Source organism: Corvus cornix, chromosome 3 (assembly GCF_000738735.6).
Source record: "Corvus cornix cornix isolate S_Up_H32 chromosome 3, ASM73873v5, whole genome shotgun sequence".
Classification (NCBI taxonomy): Eukaryota; Metazoa; Chordata; class Aves; order Passeriformes; family Corvidae; genus Corvus; species Corvus cornix.
The window spans coordinates 22,069,792-22,089,930 of NC_047056.1; the positions used below are offsets into that span (position 1 = coordinate 22,069,792).

Genomic DNA, 20,139 nt, shown 5'->3' on the forward strand with positions numbered 1-20,139 from the left:
GCTTTTTCAGTATCCAAGCAACACTCAAGGCCTGCCAGCACACAAATTACAAGCAGTACCTTATTTCCAGAGACATGGCATGGTACAAGAAGTTAACACACACACAGGAGGGCTGCTCAGCTCAGGCCTGTGTGAAGGCACTAGCTGGATACTCGGGAGAGGATAAGCACATCTTCTCTGGACAACACCTGACCTAGGAATGCTGCTGGCCTCACTGTCTGCATCCAGAGGGCAATGCTGAAGATCAAAACCTCATGGCTGACAAAAGTCAGCAAACTTCCCCACGTGCCACGACAAAGATGCCTCCCAAAACCCCTCATGCTGCACATGCATCACGGCACTACGAGGTTCCATGTGGGCACAGGCTCCGTACCAGCCACTTCTCAGACACACAAATTCAGGTGGCCCACCCACTCACCACTGCGACACTCTTTGTGTACCCATACCTCAAGCAAAATACCTGGGGTTTGTACTGCAGGAATCTTCTAAACTTTAATGCATCTCTTACTGGACCACCAGCCAGCAGACAGTCCCTGCTCTCACACAGAGACTTCCAACACAGGAAGCAAAAGTCCTAGAAAGATAACTCTGTCCCATACTCCCCCCTGGCTAAACCTTCTCGATTTTTTAAAAAAAAAAAAAAGCTTGCCATAAGTTTGGGTTTTTTTAATTAGCATCTAGAGACAGAAAAATTCATATGTCTCTTAACTCTGAAGAAACTTTAAATGACAACAAAGAGTATAACATACAGCTTTCAAATATTTTGCTTCCTTCTCAAAAAAAACCCCAAAACCACCAAACTGAACCCACAAGTCAGGTTTGAGGCAAGCAGAAAAACCAGCAACAACACTTCTAGGTTATCATGGTTATCTGTAGGCCCCTAATCATCCTTTGCTCCCCTGATATATGGAATATTCAGTTCTCTGCTAGAAATACAGCACTGCAAGCCACACTGACACTGCAGAGCATCATCAACTCCACCTGGGGATTATTCCCTGCATCCCTTTCATCCCCAAACAGTTTGGGACACAACCCTGACACAAGGGCAAGCATAACAGATCCACTAACATCATTTCAAGGGAAACTAGTTAATGTAAACTTCTGGACTTCAGGAAAGCTTTCAATACTGTTACTCACAGTATTCTCTTGGACAAAATACCCAGCATACAGCTAGAGAAATACACAACACAATGGGTGAGCAACAGGCTCAAAGGTCAGACACAAAAGGTTACAGCAAATGGGGTTACATCAGGCTGGCAACCACTCGGCAGTGGGGTTCCGCAGGGCTCCATTTCAAGGCCAGTTCAACATCTCCACAAATTACCTGGGTGCAAGACTCAAAGGTATGCTTAGTAAGTTTGCTGATGACACAGGACTGGGAGGAGCTGCTGACTCCCTTAAGGGCAGAGAGGCCCTGCAGACAGACCTCGACAAATCAGAAAGTTGGGCAATCACCAACCTACGAAGTTTAACAAAGGCAAGTGCCAGATTCTGCACCTGGGACAGGGCACGCCTGGTTGTGTGGACAGAATGGGGAATGAGAGGCTGGAGAGCAGCACCACAGAGAGGGAATATAAGTCAGCAGCACCCTGGCAGCCAGGAGGGCGAACCCTGTCCTGGGGGGTATCAGGCACAGCATCGCCAGCTGGGCAAGGGAGGGGATTGTCCTGCTCTGCTCTGCACTGGGGTGGCCTCACCTCGCGTGCTAGGGGCAGTTTGGGGTGCCACAATATAAAAAGGATATAAACCTATTAAAGAGTATCCAAAAGAGGGCAGTGAAGATGGTCCTTGAGGGGAAGCCTCACAAGGAGTGGCTGAGGTCACTTGGCTTGTTCAGCCTGAAGGAGATTGAGGGGAGACCTCATTGCAGTTACAAGTTCCTCCTGAGGGGAAAAAGGGGGAGGCACTGATTTCTGCCCTGTGGTGCCCAGTGACAGGACCTCAGGGAATGGCCTGAAGCTGTGTCAGGGGACGTTTAGGCTGGATATTAGGAAAGGGTTCTTCATCCAGAGGGTGGCTGGGCACTGGAACAGGCTCCCCAGGGAAGTGGTCACAGCACCAAGCCTGACAGAGTTCAAGAAGCATTTGGACAACACAGGGCCTGAACTTCGATGGTTCTTGTGGGTTCCTTCCAACTCAGGATATTCTATGATTCTGTGATTTCTCCTTCTGGAAGGACTTTGAAGGGGGTTTGAGTCTCTTGCTGACATCAAGCCCCCAGGACCCCGATACCTCCAGCTGCAAGCAGAGCCTGTCAGCATTCCCAAGGGAAGCCCTGTCAGCCACAGCCACCTCTCAGACTCAAATCCGAGGCCTATCCCTGGCGCACGTTGCTCAGCCCACATCCCCTTCCCACCCCCCAGCAGCCATCCCTTCTCACAGACACTACCTGCCAGGCTCTGCTGGCTCCTTCTCCCACGGGAGGGGGCAGCAGCAGCCAGCAAAACGCCACAGAGACATGCCAGGAGATGGTTTGCTTCGGGGCTTATTTTGGGTCGGCGTATGTTTTAAATGAAACTTGATCATTTCTGACGAGATGTGTTCCTGCAGCCCTGCCTTGCCCTCCTCCAGTGTTTTAGGATGGTGCAGGTTGATTTATCAGTGACAGCACAAGAGGGCGGAGAAGCAAGTCAATGTCTAAATGACTGAAGACTGAGTAGGAAGCAAGCATTATGTTAAGGGGAAGCTCAAATATTTAACTATAATACACATATTTCTGCACAAAGCTGTGGGTTGGGAGACAAAAGCTAACACGACTTGGCCATGTAAAACATCAGACAAACACAGAACAGAACCCACGCTCCTCGGGTGTTACCAAGCTCCAACAACCAACAGAGAAATGCTAACAAAGAAAACGAGGATTGTGTAGACAGGTACTTATCTGGGCACTTTGGGTCACATCCTGACATGATGCAGATCACCAGGGCAGGAGGCAAAGTCTGCATGGCTAAATCACAACACTTGTGACCTGGGCACACGGCATCCCAACTCCTACCTACAAACCCAGGCATTTCAGCAACTTTAGTGATCGATACCAGGGCAGCCCCCCAAGCTGCTGTCACTCACCTTTGGCTGCAACCCTCTCAAACACCATCCAGGAGGGGCAATGTATTAAACAGAGCTGCAGTGCAAAAAGTCACAGGCATGTGAAAGGATACATCCCCAGGATAACTGCTTCAAGGCATTTGATAGGTAAGGACTCCCTGGTCATTTCTTTTGCTGTCTCCATTAACCTAGAACAGAAACAAAACGGTTTTCAGTCCTTCCAGCTAGAGTAATCAAAGAGTCCTCTCGTAGAGCGAGAGCCAGGCACCTCCAGTTCTTATCTCAGCAAGAGCTGGTGAACTTGATTCTCCCCCTTCAGTGACTTGCCAGAGTCCTCTTGACTTCTGGAGGATGACTGGAGCGGAAAAAAAAAGGAAGATAAAAAAAAAAAGATTATTTGGCATCCCAGTGCCTTCCACCTCTGAAGGTGGATGGGAGGAATGCAGTCCTCTCTGCCTCTTGCAGCAACTCCATGAGCATCGCCTCAGACTGTAACACAAAGCCCCACTGAACTGCACAAGCTGGCAATCAGGGAAATCCCAGGGCAGGACTGAGTTTAGCTTATTTTCAAAACAACCCTGGCTCTCCTCTGGCGAGAAAAAAAACCAAACCAAAAACGAACCAGGAGAGGATGGTTACATAGCCCCCTGAAAGCTACAAATGCCTCCATAATCCCATAGCTATGGCTGCAGACCAGAATTTATTGCCTTTTTATAAAGCCTGCTCTGCAGAAAGCTCCACCAACACAGACACTTCACACCACTGCAAGCTGAGTTATTGTCTTGCTGCTGCTCCACATCTCCTGTGGACAGGGAAAGTGGCAAATTCCACACAATTTCCTGCAGGAGTGCAGGAAACTATTCATGCCCAGGCTTTTGCACATTCACAGAGTTTAGTTACATTCTAGCCTGTATCTTTGGAGTACAATTATTTGACAGGGACACAACACCATGACAAGCGACAAGCAACCTCACGTCAGCTGAGAAAGCCATTGTGCCAGACTGACACTGCACTATTAACCTAGTAGGTAACCTATCCCCTTCCACAAACAGATCCTGAAATCCTGGACAGTTTGGAAAAAAAAAAATACTGGAAGGAGCCTAAAAAAGGCCAGAAGAGGCACATCCAATGACACACCAAAAAACTGCCCCCTAAAAAAGGCACAGCTGAAAACTAAGCCAAAGGATAACTTCTTCTTAGATAGTCTTCTCTATCCATATCCTTTCCCTGGGAAGAGCTTTTGTAAACAGATCCCTACTGTAAGAAAACACAGCATTAAATGACAAAAATATTTGTATTAGAGAAGATTATGAAAATATGCATCCAAACCCATCAGAGTCTGTTTTCCCCACTTTCTGATTCACCCACCTCATGCATTTTAAACCTTGTATTGAGTGCAAGTGACAACAGAGCTTCCACTGCTATTACAGCCTGTCACAGCCATTCCATGTCCCATTTATCTAAGTTAGAAATTATCTTTTCATTTGTAAACAACCACCCCTTACACTCTGCCTGCAGTACAGAAGACTAATTAGACTTTGCCTGCCTCCTCCACACTCACAATCAGTCACAGAACCCCACAGAATTGCTGGAAGCACAGAGCAGCCCCGGCCAGGGCACACAATGGGGCTCCTTCATCCCCCACAGAGGCTCCCCAGTGCTGGTCACCACAGTGGCCACTGCAAAGCCCTGTCTCTGTCTCAGAAGTGTTACGTGCAGATGAGGCGTGGGAGGTAACCATAAACAAGATAATCCATTGAATTTCCTATTACCAAAAAAAAAAAAAAAAAACATAAAAAGTCAGCTGGTTATGAACGTGCATCATGAGGAAAAATGTCAGCTTGTAAAGTTATTTATCTTCAAGCTCTTTAGTGTGACCTATGCCTGGTTAACACAGTCTGAGGGGTAGGGGCAGGGCCAGCATCTCCTCCTCAGGCACACACAGTAACCTACACCTGGATCCAGGAGCTGCAGCGGGACCTGGCAGCTCAGAAACACAGAAACACCTCTGGAGCAGGACAGTGATGAGGGTCTGCACGAGGGGAGCACCGCTCAGGAGGCACCACCAGTGCTCAGCAAACCAGCACCCACCTGCAGCCCTGGGGCAGGCTGTGCCCTCACACACATCCATCCTGGAATCCCGGGGAATACTCTGCAAACAGTTTGCTTCCTCTCTGCATTTACAGCACGGACCGCAGGGTTTATGTGCATGACCCAGTTCAAGAGCCACTGAGAGTTCTTCCACTTTTAACAAGTTTGAGTCGAAGCATGGGCTTAAACCTTGTGTTTGTATTGGAAGCAGAGCCTCTGGAGAATCCCCAAGCCACTGCTCTGCCCAAGGTAGCACAAGCCAAATCTAAATCACTCCTCACAGATTATTTTTCAGTCTACTTTCAACTGGCTTCTCAAAAGCCTGGGAACGCACTAGCTAATCTATCCTATACTTAACCTTGCATCTAAGAAGGTCCCCTAATGTTTAAACTAAATCCTTCCCTTTTTGCAAATTAAATCAGGAGCTATTTCTGCTCTCCACAGTGGGTATGGAGACCATTTATTATCTCTCCTCTTGCTACAGACATTTGTATATGCAAAAGACTGTAATCTACCCTCTCCTCTGTGAACATGAGAAAGCAGACACCAATTTTTATTTAATTCTTCCCTCACTCTCCCAGAAAGCTTCTCCTTTAGGTTATGATTTTAGGACAATGTTTCTTTCAATTTTGGAATCCCTTCAACTTCTCACAGTCCTTTGGCTAAGGCCACAACAGTACAAACAGACCAATTTCCTTCTGAATCCATCTTTCGGTGTGTATTTGCAACCAAGTCAGTGTGCTGTTGGCTTTTCCCTGTTGGCCCACACTGAATTGGGTTCTGGTGGTTTTTTGGTGGGTTTTTTTTGTGGGTTGGTTGGGAAGTTTTTTTTGTTAGGGGTGGGGATTTTTTTGCTTGGGCTTTTTTGGTGAATTTTGTTTGGTTTCTTTAATTTTTTTAAGCTCATATTCTTCTTTGCAAAACTAGCCTTTTGTTCTCCACAGCTGGCTATTCCCAAACCCTCCTCTGCATTTACCCTCACTAAATTATCTCCTGTTTGTTCCAGCCCAAGAGATCACTCAATATCCCAATTTCACTTTTCAAAGCCTGGTCACTTTGTCCAGCCTGGACTGCAAACCATCCATCAGCAAACAATTAGTCTTACCCATACCACTAAGAAAAAACTGAGCTGGGACAGACACTGCACACTTCAACTCACAATCTCTGCTAGGAAAGATTGGTAAAGTGACACTTTCTACGTGCTGCCTTTCACCAAGTTGGGTCCTTACATTAAATAGTTTTATTTAGACTCAAAGTGGCCTTATCAAAAGCCACACTAAAACAAGAAGTTACTATACCCACGTCTTCTCCCTGGTTGACAAAAGCTCTTTCACCCTCATAGAAGGAAATTCTCAGAAACAAACCATGCCCAACAACATTAATGTTGCCTTTCCCTTCCCCTGAACTGCAGATAAACTCAAAGTTCCTAGACTTATCTTTTTAAAGGCTGCTATCTTTGCCTTCCCCAGCACCCACCCTCCCCATGCTCCCTTATCACAAATATTAATAGTTGGAGGCTGCTTGTCAGCTCTCTAAGGGATCTATGGCAAATGACCTATGGCAAATGACAGACCATTCAGCTCATTTGAAAACAACTCCTTACAGGTACTCTTTGATTTGTCCTTTCCCCCTTTTCTCTAACTCTTAAATTCCTATCACACTGTCTCAGACATTAATAATGACCAGAAAGTCTGCACAGTTAAACTTGTGAAAGGAGATTTAAGGAAAGCAGAAAAGAATTTTAAAACAGCATCAAGCATTTCAATCCCCTGCCTTAGCAGAGTTTGCTTCTGTGATTTTCCTTAAATCTTGACAGTTACCTGAAAAGATTTCACATGTATAGCTATTCTTTACAGTCTTATACCAGACAGCTGGGAATTAGCCAAGAGTCACCCTCTCCCCACACTCCAGTGAGCATGGGGGCAGCCCATCTCTTCCAGGAACTTAGGGGAGACTGCTACAGTCAAAGACAAGCACCTTGCGGCTTCCCTTTGTGGCATTTACATCCCTATCTGACGTCTGCCAGGCAGATCTCTATTCCAGACCACAGTGAACACTTCTGCCTCTAACAAATGTAGCCAACAGGAACAGGATGCTTGTTCCTCCCTCAAGATCTAGTCCCTGGCAGACAGTGATATTTCCTTGTTAATTGATTCAAATTTATTTCAGTGTTTTCAGGAGCCCACCAGGACTATCTCCCTTGCTTTCTGCAGTAAGAGAGGCCCTGAAAGGAGTTGACTTTGCCTCTTTAGGATGCTTTCTGTTTAAAATGGCAGTGTCTAAAGACAGCTCATGGGAACCATGGATTCCTTTTGCTCCCAGATTTTTCACTTGGGCACCCAATTTCATATACAGGCTAGAAAAATCTTAAAACCTTTCAGCATGCCTAGAACTGGAGGATCTCACCAGCTGGCACTGATCATACTGGAGTCCCTTCAGAGATGACCATGCTTAGGAGAGGCTCCCCATTACCTTCACCAAAAAGACTCCTACAAGACTGAATAAATGTTTTTATTAGTGAGACCCTTCAGCACATTTTTCCACAAAATTCTCCTTGCACGGGCACATGTACTTTGTATGAGATCCATAAAATCTCCCTCTCCCAAGTTTTTCTAAGGCTCCTGACAGTTTCATTCATGATAATGAAGCCAAGAGAGAAGAGAAAGGCACCAACAAGAGCAAAAGGAGATAAAACAGCAGCGTAAATCTTGCGAATCTTCTCAAAAACAGTGTTTCAGGAGCAAAAGCATTTCCACCACATGCTGAACAGCACACCGTATCTGTTACGTTCCCCCTTTGTGCGAGAGAGAAGCAGATGTTCAAATGCCTTCTGCAGTCTATTGTCTGGAAATGGTACGAGCCCATTTTTCTTTACAGCCCCATCAGTGTTCCCTAATAACATGGTGTGTGGAAACAGTATGATTTCCTGTCTCCCCTTCCCTGTTATTTGCTTGCATCATTGCCACGTGACAGCTCCTATCGCGCTCCTTTATTGCAATCGATTACACATTTTTATATCTGCAGCCACTGAACGTCTCTCACTCCTCACAGAGCAGCTTCTGGGCTCTGATTTCTCAAAGACCACAGAACCCACCCAAACATCCGTTTCTGCTTCAGTTGTAGGTCCCCTGTTCAGCTGGCACTTAACTGGAGGGGACAGTACAATACCGCACCTCACCAGATACTCTGTGGAGGACAAAGAGATTTGTTTCTCACTGTGCCTCACGCCTGCATCCTAGAACAGAAGCTGCCAGAGGGCTTATCTCTCCTTGTAAACCCAGGAGTAACAGCTTGTTGATACTGAATTCACAGTTACAGATATTACTAGATATCCAGGCACTTTTTTCCTAAAGCTCTTACATGATCTAAGCTTGGAAGTTTTAAAAAGAATGGCTATGTCAGTCAAAAGTACCATTTTTTATCAGACTGGTAGTACCAACAAAAGTCGTAATATAGGTTTAGCCAGCATAATCCTGCATGGGAAAAGGAAAACCAGTCCTACTGGTGTCTGAAACATTCATATCACATGCATGCACACATGGATCAGCAGAGCTGAACTTCACAGGGTGTCCTTCACCTACTTAGCACAAAAAGGTACATCATGAAGCCAGTGAAGGGCACTGCCCCAGGTTAGGATACCTGTATTAGCAAAGCACTCCTACGACGGATGTAGCTACACCTGTAAATTTGGATTTTGTGCAAATACAGCCAACTCAGGAGAGGTGAGACCCAGACACATTTTCAGACACAGTTTGCCTGCACAACAAGAACAGCACACAAAGTTTACAGGTTCACAGCTCTGCCACCCTGACTCACACAGCTACGCCAACAGAAATCTAACGTTTCCAAAAGTGCTATCTGCAGTCTAGACAAATCCACATGGTGTCTGACACTCTAAAAGTTAAGCTGATAATAAGAGTGACTTTTTCTTAAAGAGATTGTAAATACTGAGTTATAGCAAGACTATATCCCTTAATGAGTTCCTATAGATAATTTATGCTATTCCTCCTACGCTCAGCCACGCATTTTTATTTTCTCATACATCACACTGATGCTGGCAGTAAATCTCTACAATATCTAGTCCTCTCTCCATAATAGAAAAACTCATTAATATGCCCCAGCTGCTTTAGGACACTTTCACATGAATTTATGAATATTCAATTTCCATCTAGTACTCAGCTTCTTTGTGTCCAGCCACTGCTGTCTTGAAGAGAGGCTGCCAAAGATCTCGTAATACTTTCATTAGCTTTGAGCCCTCACATTATGAAATCAGCAATATGTTTAGCATCAATAAAGCTCTGGGAACAGCCTCATTTTTCAAGAGCCAGTGGCAATTGGAGGCTTTCAGCATCTTGCCCGATCAACTTGCAAATGGAAACTTTGTGTGGCAGCAAGTGAGGCCTTTCACACCACAGAAATGGCTCAGAGCAGCTCCTGTCACCTCAGCACAAGATGCCCGTCATTGCCATACTGGGAGCAGATTTCTTGCAAAGGGGAACACACCTCTCAGGAAAAAAAAAATGGGGTGTAGGTGATTTTTCAGCTTTGATGAAAACTGACCTGCACACCAGATGAAGAAAAGGAAAGTTTTCATGCACACCTCAAAATTACAGAGCAATCAATGCAGTATTCACACAGAATCACAGAAGCTGGGGCTGGAAGGGACCTCTGGAGATTATCTATCCAACCCTCCTGCTAAAGCAGGTTCATTGAGAGCAGGCTGCACAGGTAGGTTTTGAGTATCTCCAGAGCAGACTCCATAGCCTCTCTGGGCAGCCTGTCACCCTAAAGGTAAAAATTTTTTTCCTCACAGTCAGATGGAACTTCCAGGTTCAGTTTCTGTCCATTGCCTCTTGTCCTGTCACTGGGCACCACTGAAAATAGTCTGGTCCCATCCTCCTGACTTGGCCAGGTGAATTTTAAAAGATCTGAAATCTAAACCAGAAACTGTAAGTTTTGTAAAAACAACCGGAATTTTGGTTTCATAAAAATGACAGGAACTTCAGACAGTCTTGCATGCGTTCTCCTTCTCAAAATTGGAGAAACCAAGACAGGCAAGTGTTGGAGCCCTACAGCAGTACAACAGGATCTGGGCAGCAACACGTGCTCCTGACAGCTCCACTCCTCCCAGCACTCCCATCTACCCAATCCTGGAGCAAAGCAGCACAGGTCTCAGGACTTCACACTGCTCCAGTCCAGCACACATCATGTTCAGGCAACTGTGCCTGGAAAGCTGGCAGCCCCTGAGGGGTTGGAGCATTTCCACGGTCTCCATCCTTAACTCCACAGAAGTCCTGCTGCCACCCCATTCGAAGAAGTTCCTAGCAGCAACAAGACAAGGAGAGGAGTCAGACACTCGTCCCCAGGCAAACTCTAAGGCAGATAAGCAGAGGAAATGGCTCCACTTGGGAGAGGATTCAAAGCCACAGGCACATCTCCAGCTGCAAGCACTGTATCTGTTCCCTTCTAGGAAAGAGCACCATCCTCGAAAGGCAGGCTTTTATCCAGTGCAGGAAGATGACGACCTTTTAAGTGGTAAGTGCTGAGCATAATTCATTTTCATCCTTCACTTCCTTTGAAAAAAGTAATGGGACAAATTTAAAAATGACTGAGCAGCTTGAAAATTGGTTTAAGCTTCTGTAAACCCATCTATCATTCAAGGCACAAGATTTGTTTTAAACTAGTTCCACCAGAGCAGTGAACATTAGATAAAGGAGGTGAGAAAGATTGCTGTCAGCAAGATGAAAACCTGAAGCACAAAGCTGAGATGGGAACTGGAATTTTAGAGTGAGGGACCATTAGATTAATGACAGAGAGCTGGGAAGAGCTAGAGACAGACCAGTCTATGGGAGTAATTACATTCTGCTTATCTAAATTTCACCCTAAAATAAAAGCATAATGTTGTCAACACCCTTCCTGCCCTAACCTGCTAATTTATTGGGTTCTGTCAAAGAGATGTCCTAAGTATGCTGCAGTTCTAATGTGCAAGAGACCCCAGTTCTCTGCTGCCAGGCTCCCTGGGCACATGTTCATACTTGCACTGCACAACTCATCACCAACCAGCACAAGTCCAGCACATGGAAGGAGCAGCAAGATGAGCAGCAAGGGAGAAGCACGGACACAACTTAAACAGTCCATTGTGATCCTTCAGGGAAAATGACTGTGCCCAGGATGTCAAAATTCCTGCTGCATTTTGCACAGCTAATCTCTTCCTACCACCCACAAAGGGCATTACAGCACAACCAGAATATCAGGACTTAATCAGTTTTCAGAAAAACAGCCCAGCCCTCCCAGCCCAACACCAATAAGCAGAGAGTTTTCCCACCCCTGTGCATGCAGCTCTGGCCTGCAGCCAAGCAGTTCCCACACAGCTGCTGAGCAAGAACAGCCCCTTCCACTTGTTGGCTCTCGATGGTCCATTTGCCACCCAGCAGCAAGCTGGGACACTCCTCACAAAGGCAGCAACACAGGCAGCTTTGGCCCTCCCACAGAAGCTGTGGCACAGAGGAGACAGCCCTCCCATGCCATGGTGCTGCAGTGCTTAAACGCCAGGTGATCAGGGACAAGGGCACTAGAGCAGCTCCAGTGACACTTACCCACTTAGAGGTCTGGTTTTTCTGATCTCGAAGAACTGTGTTCCCGTGTGATTGTATCTGTATTTCGTCTGTCAAAGGAAAGTAACCTGAACAGTCAAACAATAAAATAACACTGCTCAAAAGGTGAATTCCAGTTCTGAGTTCCTGCTGAAACACAAAACAGGCAGTAAAAGCCATTGACTCCCAGATATGAAACACTGGCACATGAAATAAAACAAAACTTTTCACTTGTCTTTTAATATGATCTATTAACAGCAGTAGGTGCAGAGTCAGGTATTAAGGTTGTCCATCTAAATGACACTCAAATTCAGCATTTGAAGGTTATAAATTCTCTTTTCCACTAAGTCCCACTCATTACTATGTTGCAAGTTTGAAAAAAAGTCTCGCACTTGGACAAGAGAAAGCTTTCATAGCCTACCCAAACCAATCAGCATAATCCATGGTCTGAAAAAATTTATTTCCTTTAGAAGTCTTTTAACTCCATCGGCCACGTAGCTCACCTATGACCTGTAAACCAAAACCATTGCAGGTGCATCCATTTACAGTTAGGATATATAAATCATTCTCTATAAAATACAGTGTTCTTGAAATGAAAACAACCAGCTACATGCAAATCAAGGTCATTAGTTAACACTACGAGTACGGCAGAAAAGTTCATCACAAATGATGCCAGATGATGCCTAATCTTGGCACCACTTGCCTAGAAGCACAGGCTGCCATGCAGCAGCCACCAAAAGCAGTCTCTTCCCTGCTCCTTGAGCATTGCTGTTCAAGCAGTAATGCAATAAATCAGACCAGGAAACCAATCCATTCGTAAAAACAAAAACAAAACAAAAAAACCCAACAAAGCTTTGCAAAAAAAAGTTATCACACTGCCCTTACTTTTGCTAGGTTACTTTTCCAGTTGAATCTCTTTTCTAACCTAGTTCCCAAATTCTATTCCCATTAGAATGTTCATGCCAGTAAAGCTGGCAATACCAAGGCAGATACCAGGGCAGAGGCAGGTGACCCCATGGAAGCAAAAAGCTGCTTGCAAGGCATAAATAGCACAGCTGCTGGGCATATAACCATAGCCTAAATAAAAACTCCAGCTCTCAACAGGATGCTCTGAACTGACTTCAATTAGAGTTCAGAATTCTCCACAAACAAGGCTTTACTTCCCTCCTGCCTTCAAAACCTAATTCATGAGGCCCTTTCAGGGTGCTCTGCACAAAGCATACATCCTCTTTCAGCCCTCAAAGGAAGCCCAGACACTGCTCCCCAGCCCACTTTGAAGCTTTTCTGAACACAGATCCAAACCCTGTGCCTAAGGCCTGCTCCTGCTACATATCAGAATGCAGCATTTCAAAACCACTACAGGGTGAGGTGGGGGATAATGTAATTTTTGGAGCTCTGTATGACACGGTATCCTCTCTGGCACAATCCCAGTGAGCAATAAGCCTCTTGTCCTGGCCAAGTGGCTGACATAAGGAAGAGAAATGCACCGTCCCCCTGCAGAGCAGGCAGGCCCCAGCCTCCCTCCCCACAGCAGCTGCTGCAGCTCCAGGCCCGGCTGACACCTTGATCCCAACCACGACTCCCCACCAAGCCAACCGCGCCTGCTATTTTTAGATGTTCTTCCAGCTGCCACCCATATCCTTTCTTAATCCTTACCAGGACTTTACACTCATTCTTCATCCCCACAGCTTCCCCACACACACGTACACAAAAAGGCAGAGTTTAGAGAGAAAGGGAAACAGAAGAGCAGCATATGGGCCAGCAACCTTCTCTGAAATTATCTGTCAGCAATGGAAACAGTCAGGAACTGGGCATGGGGCAGTGACAGAGAGGCCAGCCAGATGTGTAGATCCCTGATGAATCCCCCAAGCAAGGTGGAACATCTGGAAGGGAGATTCCTTTGGTCAGTTCCTGTGTCACAGGCAAGCCTGCCCACCCTGGGGTCCGGACAGTTGCTTGTGCCCCTCACCCCAATGACAAGCACTTCCTGCAAGCTGAGCACACAGGCAATCCTCAGGGAGCCCACAGGGGCTGCCAAGGCAGAGGGAGAAAGGGTTTGCCACAACACTGGCTCTCTCTTAGTCGCTTTATGACAAGGTGCCATATTATTTCTCCAGGCATCACAATCCGATCATAATATCCTCATAAATCAACTTCAAAATAAGCACTTCTATTCCCACCAACGTCACTTCAGTTAAAATTTTCAGTATCATTTAAAGTTAATTACATCTCCCAGAGGATTGCTATGACAAGCTCAGTGCTGCTGGTGCTATCACAAATCCCTGGAGGCGTCCTTTTACCCCCAAATGATCCCAAGCCCTTGCAACCAGCTAAAGCTTCAGTAAAGTTCTGTTAATTCACGCCAGGCACAAGTCAGCCTTCTTTCCGGAGACCACATGCTCAAGAAGGATACTGCAGCATCTTCATGTAGGTCTGTATTGCCTGAAGCCATTCTGGGATTGACATGGAGAGCTTGTAGTTTGGCACTGGCGGCACCGAGGGCTGGACACAAGAAAAAAGATAAAGAGGTTAGACAGCCACTGCTCCCCGCAGAGCAGATAAGTGATTTACTCGAGCAGCGGCATGTGCTTAGTGCAATACAGTGTGGCAGCACAGATGGCTTAAACCCCACGTGAACTCAAGCAGCAGGCAAAGTCATCCTGCTGACCACAGGGGCTGCCCCAGCAGTAGAGCCAGTCCTGTCCCTGCACAGAGAGGCCGTGGCAGGCTGACCCTCAGAGCCGCCGGCATCCCTCAAACACCACCCTATGCAGGCAGACAATCCAGCACAGAAAGCCTGTGCTTCCCATCTCCCCCGCCAGCACAGGGCAGTTTGGATGAGCAGAGTCCCAGTACTGACTCTGCTGTTCTCCCTCCCCCAGGAAGCCATTTCAAGTCTAATTTTTTGCCTCCTTTATCACAAGAGAAAGATAAAAGGAGACAAGGATCCTGGGCTGCATAATTTCCCATCTGCCATGTGTCTGCAGCACGCTTACTAGGGAGAGAGAGCATGGTACCTAGAAGACCACCTGGGACCCAAATATTTAATGACATTAAGACACTTAAATATATAGACTGGCAACATAATGGGATTTTTCCAAAATCTTATAAGGCATCTGCTTGTGCCTAAGCATTCTAAGAAGGCGGGCCCTCAATCCATGTTTAATCCCCACAGCTATTTGGCTCCTGAGCCTACAGCCATGCAGGGAAAGGGTAAAGCCTTGTCCCAAGTCCACTTATTTTAGGGGTGAGACTGCAAAACATGGGGTCAGAAGATATTAAAGTAGGCAGCATGGCTGAAAAGAAGTTAGCACAATTCTCACAAACATTGTGAAAGAAGCAGTTTATTTGAATATTAATGCAGATTCAAATTCAGGAACTAGCAATTTGGGCAGCTGTGACAAGGTGCAAAGAAAAGCATCGGTGGGCCCACATAGCTGTAAGCATAGTTTAAAGCTCATACAGTGACATATCACTGTCCTTAATACACTTCAAGTCAGCAATTACAGGTAAGAACAGCAAGTTCAAGGTGGTATGGGGCCATGTCTACCACAGAGATTTTCCTCTCCAGTTCTCACCTCCATTAAGATTGTGTGTTTGCCTTCAGAGAGTGAGCACCGGTAATCCCAAGGCGACCAAAACCCAGCATTTACAACACACAGCAAGTTACTACAGTCAAATAGTAAATACCCCTCGGAGAAGGGGGAAAAAAGGACCAAACCAGAGACTCTTACACTACTGGCACACAGAAAAATACTGTCAGTGGCAAGCAGATGGCGAGGCTTCCAGCTTACCCCCGCCATCCCAGTGCTACATGGGTGCCGGCATGCCTGCACACGTGGGCTTTCTCCTCTCACCAGTGGGAGTTAGGAGCAAGACTCATTAGCACTTCTTAATCACGATTTTCATGCCTAAGCTCTTCATTAGAAGCATGTTTTTGGTTCCACAGGTTCCTTTCTCACCCAGCCCCTTTGAGTGAATTATTCGCCTGTCCCTTCTGCACAAAGGCAGACCTGGACTCAACACACCAGATAAGGCTCAAGTTTCAGAAGCAGCAAGGAGCTGACAAAGGGAATTATGGCAGGGCTGTCACACCTTCCCCGGGGTGGCTGTTTCTGCTCCAATATACTCAATCCTTTGCTTCAAAGATACAAAAGCTCAAGGTGCATGCATTGCACTTACACAACACACCAAGACAATGAGAGTCCCAGCTAGCGAGGGGCCTGGCTGGGACCTGGCGAGGTAGGGATTTCATCCTTTTCCCAGCCCTCACCCAGCTGTGGGACCCAGGACAGCACCCCATAGGGATAGCACCTGTGTGAAGAGACACAGCCCTTCCTGTAACCCACAGTGGCCACCCTCACCAGAGGACACAGGCTCGGACCGCCAAGTGAGATGCTCCCCACCTCCAAGGTGGGTGATCACATCATCGTGCAAAGAGGATGATCATGTCAGACACCAGAGCATAGTCTGGTAAAGAGAACCAGGGTTTTCCCACTGGCTGGCACATATTCCAGTTACCTCAGCAGGCCTGCTGAGCCAGGAGGCCCAAGCTCCTCCAGATCTCAGGCAAGGAGGGCAAAGTGTCCATCAGCCTGAGCCCACACAAGCCAGCACTGCTCTCCTCTCTCCAGCGCAGGGCAGGCAGTACACACACCATGCTGCCAGCCAGGCCAGGCACTGGGGAGCCACATGCCTTCCAAACATTTTTCCCTCCCTGATTCCTGCCCCAGCTGCAGGAGGAGCAATCCTAGGCACCCACCCAGCAGGGAGCAGAAGCCAGGGCTGCACGATACCACAAGTGAAGGAAAGCACAGCATTGTTGTGACTGAGGACGCAGCATCTGGAGGCAGTTCCTGGTATGCATCCACAGCAGCAAGGAGCAGGCAAGGGTTTGTAGCAGGAGGTCATGAATGGCAAGAGGAAATGCAGACACAGCACTACAGACCATGAATTTGTAAAGTGAGTGAAATTCAGAGACAAGTCAGATGAAAAGCCTTGACCTTATATCAGTCTTTCCAAGGAACAGCAGCTCCATAGACAGTGGAGCCACTGCAGTGCAAGACCACGTGGCAGAGCTGGAGACTCATCCCATGGCTGGAAACGCCATAGTCCCAGTTCACCACAGACATCCTGCGTGAAACTCATTTTGCCTGATTCCACTGTCTCACTTAATGGCCAGAAAGTCATTTTCTACTAGCTCCCCCTGCAAGCACACTGTTACTCAGCATGGATGGAGCTGACAGGCAAGAGTCCTTGAAGCTGCTGAGAGGTTTAATTTGTTAAAACTTCCAAGTATCTCCAAGATCACAGAACAGGTAAAGGATTGCACAGCCCTTCCAAACTGTGAGCCTGCACTATTCCCAGAGCTCAAGCCAACAGTCAGAGGTGGGGACCCCACAGGTTCCAAAACTGCCCTTCTTGCAGACAAGGCAGCTTTTTGTGAGGACTGTGCCACCCGAGAGAGATGCAGCCATGCACCTCTGCAGCTTGCATTTGTTCCAGTAAGGACAACCTCACCGACACAGTAAGAAGCTACTTACCACCCTGCGTGTATGATTGCTGAGACTAATACCAAGATGATTAGAGCAATCAAGTGGAGCTTCTTGGAGAGGGGATGAAAACTCTCTCCCATCACTAGGGATTAAGAACTGATCAGATGCAGAAATGGAGCAGTTGCACATGCCACTCACTCAGCCTGAACCAACTATTAATGCAAGCACATTACAAATCATCTTCTCACAGGCACAAGTTTCCCTCATCACTCCCAAACAGCAGTACCTGGTCTTTTGCAGGGTGATACATACCCAGCAGCACAAGCCAATTAAGAAAATTTGTACCACCACTTAAGGAACAAGTCTCCCCTCACATTCCTACTACCATCAAAACTTTAGTAATCCACCACCACTTTGTGGCAAAAAAACCGGCTCCTAACCTTCATTTGCTCACCTGAGCTGTGCTGGTCCTAATAAGGGCCAGGTAGTCCTCAAATTACCCTCTGACCCCAGAGGTCTCACACTGAGCCAGCAAGAGCTACTTAGTCACAGAGGGCACCATGTTCTCCTGCCCTTGAAGAAATTAATCACTGTAACAGGAATTTTACTTCCAGGCAGTGCTGGAGGAGTACAACTCCTACAGCACTCTGCACTGATCATCAGCATCAAATGATTTGGCCAGGCAGATTTCAAAACATTTTTTCTTCTGCCCAGCTTCAGCACATGCTACAGAGAGTCAGCCCAGTGCTGTAGCACTGAGGAAGAAGCCATGGGCAATGCTCTCCGGGACATTCCCACAGGAGTACAGTGTGCAAGTCAGCACACTGGAGTCACTGGCATGTCTCACCAGATGCTTTGTCAGTCACCACGGGTATCACCAGTAAAAGTTACATGCTCTGGAGCTGGGAAGTAAAGGATGAAAGTCAAGCCTAGTGAGTGCTTTGCCATCTTTTAACACCAAACAGGTTTGTAGGCCATCTAGACTGGCATAAGCTGGTCAGGCTGCTGAAACTAGAAGTTCTGCCCTCTCCCTGCCCCTTCATTTCCACCTCAAGTGCTTGTGTAAGTACAAGATGAACCACACCAAGGAACCACAAACTCAGCATAACCCGATTTTTCTTTAGCTGGATATGCTCCCCCATCCAAACAAAAGCTGGTTCCAGCACAAGGAGAGCCGAGTGGAGAGAGATCGTCCCTTTTGCACCTGCACTGGACTAAACATTGCAGAAGAGCGATGAAAGGCCTTTTCAGCCTGAATCTTATTTGACAAGCACCTTCTCAATACAGCCCTATGTAATAAGCTTTCAACTTCCCTGTGCACAGAATTTCCTTTCTACTCCACGTAAAGAACAGGCATATGGTTCATGTCAGTATCACTGACAGCCTGGACCATGACAACAGCAGCCCAACCATCTCACCCCAGCATGCAGAGGGATATGAATCAAGCCAGACTTCAGCGGTCAGCTCTGATTAATGCTGCTAGATGTGGGGAGTGAATCAAGCTCAAAGTCTGCCAAAGCAAAGAGTGTTAAAGACATTGCGATCAGGAATGCAGCACAGTGTCGAGAAGCCTTGGAACAACAGCAGACATCAACATTTTATTTGCTGGCTGGAGGAAAAAGACTTGAGTCAGGCAGAGCTGTTCGGGGCTTGTACTGAGGAACGTACAAGACAAAAGCATTTGGAATCTTTCCACATACTGGAAATGAAATGTCTGAGTTTTAAATCCCTTGTTACATTTGAGGACCAACGCTGTGTTTTAGGAAATGCCTGTGTTCCAAAAGGAAAACAAAAACCTGCTTTAAATTGCACGAAGTGCTTCACTCAGTCCCTGAAGATTTCTTTTAACTCTTGTTTTCTGCTTTTTTCTCTCCAAGCTAAAAGGAGTAATTTTCTTCCTACTTGTTCCTCAGCACACCAACTCCAGCCCCAAGCACCTCGCAGCCCCCGTAGCCCGTTCTGGGCGCTTTCGGCCAGCAGATGCCCCATCCTTCTCCCCACTGCCCCGAGAGCATCCTCGGGGCTGCGGTGTCACACCCTGCCACCCGGCCCTGGAGCCTCCCCGGCCGCTCGACGCGCACAGAACGCGGCAGCCGCCGGACCGCAGACCTCGGGCTCTGTGTCACCCGCTCCTTCTGCACCAGGGGACACACGGGGGCCTCGCCTTACCCGAGCCAGGCGGGCAGCGCTCCGGATGGCCGCCGCCACGGCACCGCCGTCGGGGTGCACCCGCTCCACGTGCCCCCACATCCGCTCCCAGGTCTGCCCGTCCATGGGGAAGCCGCTCTTGTTCACCAGGAAGAGCGAGCCGCCGTCCCGCTGCTGCTCCTGCTCCTCCTCCTCCGAGCCCCCGCCGCTCCCGCCGCCGCCCGCCGCCCGCGGCTGGGCGCTCCGCGACCGGCCCCCTCCTTGCTGGCCGCCGCACGCCGGCTGCTCCCGCGGCCGCCGCCACCGCCCGCCGCGCCCGTCATGGCCCTGCGGCCATGCCCGGGGCCCGGGACCGCTGCCGGGATGTGCCCCGCGGCCTCGCCGCCGCCCGCCCGCTCTTTATGGGTATCTATGTATGTGTGCCTGTGACGGGCGTGCGGAGGAGGCTAGCCAGGGACGGTCCCTCGCTAGCGTCGCCGGCCCGCTCGCTCCGGGCGCCCCGTCCCGATCCCGGTACCGGCCGCGGCCGCGCTGGGGGCGCGCCCCGCGCCGCGCGCCATGCCGCGCGTTACCGCGCGACCGGCCGCCCGCCCGCCCGCGGCGCGCCCCCATTGGCCGCCGCAACAAAGAGGGGCGGGGCCCGCGGGGCGGGGCGGGCCGCCACTGGCGGAGACGCCGCCCGGAGGCGCCCCCTGCCGGGCAGCCCGAGCCACCACAACGAGGCGGCGCAGTCCGAGCGCTTTCGCCCGCAGCCGAACCGAGGCGAG

The 20,139-nt window shown here is 48.2% G+C and overlaps 1 protein-coding gene across 1 annotated transcript in view; it reads right to left on the reverse strand.

The window, feature by feature from the left end:
• The window catches only part of VASH2 (vasohibin 2), a 34,579-nt gene extending 14,664 nt beyond the window's left edge, over positions 1-19,915 (reverse strand). Inside the window, 5 exon segments of the mRNA XM_039569419.1 lie at positions 3,159-3,233; positions 11,733-11,789; positions 14,143-14,231; positions 19,394-19,638; positions 19,641-19,915. Coding sequence (XP_039425353.1) covers positions 3,159-3,233; positions 11,733-11,789; positions 14,143-14,231; positions 19,394-19,638; positions 19,641-19,695 — 521 coding nt within the window. The 5' untranslated portion in view covers positions 19,696-19,915.
• Positions 19,916-20,139: the final 224 nt, after the last annotated feature.